Source organism: Euphorbia lathyris, chromosome 2 (assembly GCF_963576675.1).
Source record: "Euphorbia lathyris chromosome 2, ddEupLath1.1, whole genome shotgun sequence".
Lineage (NCBI taxonomy): Eukaryota > Viridiplantae > Streptophyta > Magnoliopsida > Malpighiales > Euphorbiaceae > Euphorbia > Euphorbia lathyris.
Window position 1 is genome coordinate 13,891,150 of NC_088911.1, and position 7,796 is coordinate 13,898,945.

Genomic DNA, 7,796 nt, shown 5'->3' on the forward strand with positions numbered 1-7,796 from the left:
GACCTCTATACGCTCCCTTCTCTACCACTGTGTGCACCCCTTTCTCCGCCACTACATGAGGCGGAGTACTAAACTAAGATTAAAATTAGATACTCAATTCTTATACCGGATTTACATCAGTTCATCTAGCTAAGTTCTAACGATGAGAAAGACCATTTTTCCTTTAACTAAAAGTTCAGAATTTGAATCTTGTTAAGAACAGATACTGGACTATTTCCAAACGCAAAAAATAAAAAATTGTATTGAAAGAGAAAAAAAAAAAAAAGTACAGTCATCCATTTATTACTGATTAATTTCACAGATTACAATATGAATTCATTCGCATATAATTGTCTAGAAAAACAGCGGCTACGCATAAACATTGGTATTTTTTTTGCTAGTCTGCTACATTTAACAATATCAACTCACTCAATAAATAATCGAATATAAGAGCCTGGTTCGTCGGAAAAGGTATTTTGCTGGTTGCTTCTGCATCATCGTGGTCGCAGCAACAATGTTGGATAAACCTCTATCTCTTAAGTACTGATTTTTAAGTTTTTCAGGTTTCTGTTCATTGCTTAGTGAACCTCTGGAGGACTTCGAAGTAGTCTGGGAAAGTTTTTCGAGTGCAACCAGGATCCTTGATCGTGACTGGAACGTCCCCGCAGGCAGCAAGAGAGAATGCCATGGCCATTCTGTGATCATCATAAGTGTCAATCTCTGTAATATTTAGTTTCTCAGGTGGAGTGATCACACAGTAATCTGGTCCTTCTTCAACAGTTGCTCCTAGCTGAAATTGGTAGAATGGATATAATATTAGAAATGATATGCCAATAAATTTTGTTTCGATAAGTTGGCACAAAGCGAAAATTTATCAGCAGCTAACCTTCCTGAGTTCTGTGCAAACAGCAATCATCCTTTCAGTTTCTTTCACTCTCCAACTTGCCACTGGAAACAAGAGAATGGTATACAAATTACGCCCAAGGAAATCGTTCCAACAAATGAATGGAAATAAAAAAAAAAAAAAATGGGATAGTATAAAGTGGTAGATCCGGAATGAATTCATTGCACAGGGAGATCTCCTATAGACTATGTTGCACGATAACGGAAAGCGGGAAACGTTATTTCTAAAAAGATATAGCTAGGAAACGGTAATGAAAACGGAAAAGAAACTGAAACAGAAACGTTGAAACGCTAGTGAAGAAGAGTTTCCATGTAACACAGCCTATAGATCCAGAACAATTCGATTTTTGGGATGGTGAACAGAAAAAGACAAACCATTTATGGTTTCTTAATCCATCTTCCGATCGCTTTCTAAAGTTGACTATTCCAGCAGTTCTAACTTTTCCTTCCTCTGTTCTCCATTGATACCGTGGTCCGCATTGATTCTCTCTCATCACGTACATTAAGGACTTGGCATTACCACCACGCTTAGGTCCTCCATCTCCCTGTTCAGGCTCAGTTGAAGCAATTTGCATTCGCATAGTGCTTCTTCTTCGTTTTGAATCATCCAGTCATGAAGAAGTTTTGTCAGATTCACCTCATAGTGATTGGAGCAGCAGCTCCATGAAAATTGAAAGGAAGTGCTTCTTCCACCGAAGATATTAGCAGATAAAAACTTTCTCTGCTAATATCTTCAACGGAAACACACTTTCTTCAACTTTCAAGGAGAGATGAGACCAAAAACTGGCTGCTTCTGAGTGCTATTAAAGTCGTTGCCTCCAATCACTACAGGTGAATCTGACAAAACTCCTTCGTGACTGATTGATTCATAACGAAGAAGAAGCATTACACAAATGCCAATTGCTTCAACTGAGATTGAACTGGGCGATGGGGGACCTAAGCGCAGGAAGTACTACCAAAGCTTCTTATGTTTTTTGTCAACTATTAATATGAAGTGGACCTTTAACTATTAGCTCGAGCTTTTAGTTCAAACGGTTCCATGACATTTTTCAAGCTATTAAGAAGGGGATGTGAGAGAACGCAGAAGACATCAAAATGCAGGCTGCAATCGTTGTCAGGAAACAATCAGAAGACGGATCAAGAAACCATAACAAAAGACACGACTTGATTTCACGGTTTTATATGATGGTTCATGTTACCCGACCACGAATCATTTCGGGACTAAGGCTTTGTTGTTGTTGTATTAATTTGTTCAAAAAACGTTTTTTGTTCAAAAGACGTTAATTTCCGTGTGAAATGAAAATAAAATGAACATACCATCTCTTATGGCAGTAGGGCCATCAGCAAAAAGCGCAACCACAGCCAATGTCATGGCAACATCGGGCATTTTGTTCATGTTCACATCGATGGCACACAAGTGTTTTTGACGAGGAGAATCCCTTGGTGGCCCGGTGACAGTAACGCTGTTCTCTGTCCAGGTAACTTTACATCCCATCTTCTCGAGAACCGTAGCAAAGTTTACATCACCCTGGATTTTCATATAAAACAAGCATCAAACAATGAAAAATCTAAGTAAATTATTAGGGATAAAGGAATCTATGGGACCTCAAGAATTCGTTACGAAAACATTCAGCAGGTTTTTAAACCAACAGAAAGCAATGGCTACTACGACTAAATTCAGAACACCATTTTGACAAAATTTGAAGCAATAAGTAGATAAACAAGATAAAATACCTGCAAACTGCTTGTCCCACAGCCTTCAACAGTGATAGTTCCGCCAGTGATTGCTGCACCGGCCAGGAAATAACTGGCACTTGATGCATCACCTTCAACATAAGAATTTCCAGGAGACCTGATTGATTTTTCAGGTTGTTACTTACAGTAGAATAATAGCTAATGAATTTGCACATCCATAACACAAAAATATACCAGGTAAAATACATCCATGGCCCCTGAACTACAGCGCTACTAACATTATGACTCCTAAACTTCATTTCTTGAGATAAAAATCCTTTGAACTTACAATACTATAACATTAAAGTCCAAATCAACAAAAGAAAATGATGACCTGGACAAGTTTGATTACACTATTGAATGTCATTATCATCTCACCAAAAATTTATGGTCAAATACCTAGGAAGCACCGACACGGATACTCATAAGGTACAGGTGTTGGTGCAGCAAACGGCATTATTTTAAAAATGTGAGACACGGGTATGGCGGGGACATGCCAATTATATATATATATCATAAATAACATTCATAAGTCATTATAAACCATAAAACATCCATAATAAGTCATTAATTCATCAAAAAAGAAATATTTAATACTTCAAAATATTTAAACTACCAAAAAAGGGGCGATTGCTTTATTCTTTTCTTTAGATCTTTTCTTTCTTTTCTTTATTAGGTTTTTTTTTTTCTTTTATATATCAATCCCTCTTTTTTGTAAAATCATTAAAAACAAACCCCTAAATTCTACTTAATCAACTCAGAAGCGGTGTCCCGAAGTGTACCCATATTAGGGCGGCCCGGTGCATTACGCGTTCCCGCTAAGCGAGGGTCTGGGGAGGGGTCCCACCACAAGGGTGTATAAGGGGCAAGCCTTCCCCTGCCAAATTTTTTGGCAAGAGGCCGCTCCTATGACTTGAACTCGTGACCTCTCGGTCACACGACAACAACGTTTACCGTTGCGCCAAGGCTCGCCCTCTTGGGTGCACCCATATTAAAAAAGAAAATAGAAAAAAGAGGGGACACTTAGTTTGGAGTGTTGGGTGGGTGTCCCCGGGTGTCCCCACTCCGACACTCGTAAGTTAACCTCCTAGAAATTTCGGTGCTTCCTAGTCAAAGCCTGTTTTACCCTCATGATTTCTTTAATTATTTAACTGACTTTTGTTGGTTAAGACTTTAATGTTACAGTATGTAAGTTCAAGGATTTTTATGTCAAAAAATGAAGTTTAGAAGCCATAATGTTGGTTGCGCTACAGTTCAGGGGCCATGAATGCAATTTACCCAAAATATACCTACTTGTACTTTTGACCTCCTCGAATGAAGAAACGATCCCAACTGCTACTGTGTTGTACAAAGACACCATAGCGTTCCATTAACTTTAAAGTCATCTCAACGTAAGGAACGGAAATCAGTTTATCAATGATCTCAATTTCTACATCTCCAAGAGCCAAAGGAGCTGCCATGAGCAAAGCAGTCAAGTATTGACTACTAATCGATCCCGAGAGCTTAACCTAAAACAAAGACATGGAAAATAAGTTATAAGAATGATGAATGTCATTAAAAAAGAAAACAACGGAAAATATTGGAAATATTTACTAAGCAAGTGAAGAACAATTGACATGCTAAACAGATAGATCTAGTTCTTGTAATGAAAGAACCTTTCTTTTTTCATGGAAAATTAGCAAAGACACTTTGACCACCAGCAACAAATAGCAGTCACCTATGTTGGATACGGAAACTGGGAAACAATTTTTGTAAAAAACATAGGAAACGGAAACGTGGGGGAAACGTGTAAATAATAAATATATATGAATATATCCATGAATTTTTAAAATTATAAGAATGTATGTTTAATTTATATACATGAAAAAATTTGAATACAAGTCACCTAAGAGGGAAAAAATAGATTTTTTTCGTTTTTAAAGCTTGTACAAAATGATCTAGTCTGAAAATACATTACATCCTAGGATACGAGTTTCCAAATTTTAAGAAACAAGTTTCCAAATTTTTTAATTACAGAAACATGATGCGAAAAGCAAAACTTTTCGTTCAAGTTTCCTAAGAGTTTTGGTTTCCAAAACATTTCAGAAATGTGCAACGTTTTAAAATCAAAGTTCTTGTGCAACATAGGCAGTCACCAGCAGCCAGCCAAACTTAAAACTTCTTTTAACCAACTCCATAGTGACACCAGCAAAAAAAAAAAAAACAGTATCCGATTTTCACATCAATAGCATGCTGACACATAACTTTGAGCTAACTTCGAATGCATACGTGTCTTGCAGCATTGCATATTGCGAGAAATAGAACAGGACATAAAATGATCAAACATATTCTGTCATACATCACTGAAAAAGACGATATACTGTACCTTTCCCCCAGGAAGGCCTCCATTTGCATTTACGTGAACAGGGGGGCAGTTTGTGGAAGAACAAGTTACATCTGCACCAAGCTGCTTAAGACCAGTTACCAAATCCCCAATTGGTCTCTCCCTCATTCGTGGCACCCCATCAAGTACGTAGCTGAAGCACATCGGATAGTTAGTTCTGATGGGCAAAAATTAGGGGATAGGTGGGAAGTATTGTACAAAAAACAAAACAAGCACAGTCCAAAGCGGTAGATTTCATTTAGTTATTGCATAAAGCTGAAATTATAAATGAGATATTAACCATTGATCCAGGAGATAACTTGTACAAAGATATCCATACTGGAAAAGATTAAAAAACAAAACCGGGCCCATAGCCCGACTGCGACAAGCTCATAGGCTAGCTGAATTGGCCCATTCTGGAGAAAAATCATTGCGGCTCTGGACATCCTCCCCCACTACATCGGGCAACGACCCTGTTGCCTCACGATGATATGCCTCAATTTTTGCCTCGTTGTCCAATAGTGTGGGCTCATGTTCCCAACTCAACTCACCATCGGGAAGTCCCTTTTGTTTGACAAAATCCTGCACATACCTAGGATGGCTCTCCCTAGCCTTGACCCTTCGGTGCTTAAATCTCCTCAACCTTATGGTCAATAGCAAGTTCCTTAGTAGGTTGTTGCCCCATGGCAACTTCAAACTGGACTCGCTCATTCTATAGGACATGCAACCTATTAGAACTCCAAATCCGTATGCTTAAATGCAAAAGAGAATGTTATATGTTATATAAAGCGGCTACTTTATCAAAATAATTCTTGTAAACCACCCAATTTGTGCTCGAAACTTCCCACTTGAAGGTTATGTATCCAAATCCCATTTCAGACGAAGGTGCCAGATGTATGAACTATAAAATGGACGAAATCATCTAATACAATGTAGTTGTTGACCCTACTAGGCCATACAGAGTGTGTATAAGACATGCTTATAGACGTTAAATCCACATACAAATTTAAATCATATAGAATCTCACAGGTTCTGAAGAACAATTCCCATTATTATATAAAGCACAGCAGATATAAAAACGGTAAGAAAAGGAGGAAGATAAAAAGACCTTGAATTTCCACCTGCTGCAGTAACTGCAGCTGTCAATGGACGCATTGCTGTTCCTGCGTTTCCGAGAAAAAGTTCAACACCATTCTTTGATTCTTTACCCACTGGAAAATGACCTCCACAACCTTCTACAATGGCTTGTTTGAGTTCACTATTGTCTTCCACTCGTAGTCCCAGTGTTTTAAGTGCACCAAGCATGTATCGAACATCATCACTATTCAGCAAGTTGTCAACAACAGTTGTGCCCTGAATGATACATCAAAACAACAATTATGCACCTTTTTAATAGTCAACCGGGTCGAGAGTTGAGAAAGCAAAAAGTTTAAGAATATCCCACTCAGCACTGTACAATACATAGGTACATAAATTCAAGCATAGAACGCTTAAAATCACAACTTAATACAGGTAAAAGGAGCTATTAAGGCCAGAATTTGATGCTTATCCTTTCAAGAAAAAAATAGAATAATGCATATGTCAACAAAACAACGAAAAATCAGTTAAGTTGATAGTTAAAGGCCCAATTCATATTAATATCTGACACAGCCCTGCACGCACGCGAATGCCAACTAGGCTTGAAGGGTGAACAACACGGGCCCATCTTACCATGTGTTGAAATTAAATCAACAAATGGGTTTGCCAAGAATCAAACCCTTGATCAGTTGGTCAAAGAAAGGCTCTGATACCATGTCATGGTACCAATTGAACTAAAGCTTAAGCCAATAGTTAAACGCCAAATTCATATTAATATCCGACAAGCATAAACATTACATAATTTAACTAAAACTAAAATCTATAAGTAGGACTTTCAATTTCTGATAAGACAACACCATTTAGAGACGGCTATCTATAGGTACAACAACAAAGCCTTAGTCCTGAAATGATTTGGGATCCGTGTCACGGCTATTATGTTCCCTGTGCTTCTTTTTGCCACTAAGTAAGAAAAGATGCACGGATATACAACAAACTTAAAATTATCAAGCACCGGAAAGAAACAATCTTTATCAACTTCGCATGGAAAGTGTGATTTGGTAAACAGAAAAACGAAAAGGAAAAAAAAGCTCAACAATTAAAAAAGTTTTCCATTAATAGACTATTGATTAACAGTAAGTAATCTAAGTGAACATAAAAGCCAAAAGAATCTAAGTTGTTTTCCTTTTCTAAGTTGCTCAAAAATAAAAATGAAAGCTCAGTTTACAATTCAATGGCACATAATGCAATTGCCGACAAATCCAGAAGAATTAATACCTCAGATAAAGCAGCAAGGAGGAGAATCCGATTGGACAGCGATTTCGAACCCGGCAACGTCACAGTACCGGAGATTTCATTAATGGGTTGCAACACTATTTCTGGTGCAGTTGAGGGCTTCTCTGCTGTCGCAACTGAAGCTGAAACTCGAAAAGGACTAGCCTTAATTGTACCAGCAATACAATCACCCTTTTTACGGCACCGATTTAGACCCAAAGAAACCGACGACACATTGAACTTTGACCTAACTGAAAATGCAGGCAGAGATTTGGGATTCTCCGAGTTAGAAAATTGGGGGTAAGTGTAGGTTTTTTGAAGTCCATTGCAGAATTTGCTAACTTGAGCCATTTCTAGGTGAAAAAATATCCTCCACCACTCTCTGATTCTTCCTGGTCACAATGGTGAAGAAAGATGGCAGCTTTGCCTTTGAGGTTGGGGAGGTTTTAGGTAGTTAGTTGTGTGGAAA

The 7,796-nt window shown here is 38.0% G+C and overlaps 1 protein-coding gene across 1 annotated transcript; it reads right to left on the reverse strand.

Annotated features, from left to right (window-relative positions):
- Nucleotides 1-255: 255 nt before the first annotated feature.
- On the reverse strand, nt 256-7,796 carry LOC136216746 (3-phosphoshikimate 1-carboxyvinyltransferase 2). Its single transcript, XM_066003310.1, has 8 exons — nt 7,331-7,796; nt 6,087-6,331; nt 4,982-5,132; nt 3,910-4,124; nt 2,617-2,734; nt 2,200-2,410; nt 866-927; nt 256-769 (listed from the first exon to the last, which is right to left on the reverse strand). Exons 1-8 carry the CDS (start codon nt 7,676-7,678, stop codon nt 551-553), a joined length of 1,569 nt encoding a protein of 522 aa, XP_065859382.1. The 5' UTR covers nt 7,679-7,796; the 3' UTR covers nt 256-550.

Excerpts from the sequence above, each read along its gene's own strand:
- LOC136216746 (XM_066003310.1), bottom strand. The coding sequence starts at position 7,678 with ATGGCTCAAGTTAGCAAATTCTGCAATGGACTTCAAAAAACCTACACT. Across the intron at positions 5,133-6,086 it reads GCAGCAGGTGGAAATTCAAG|CTACGTACTTGATGGGGTGC; the intron begins GTCTTTTTATCT and ends GATGTGCTTCAG. Across the intron at positions 4,125-4,981 it reads GAGGCCTTCCTGGGGGAAAG|GTTAAGCTCTCGGGATCGAT; the intron begins GTACAGTATATC and ends TCTTTGTTTTAG.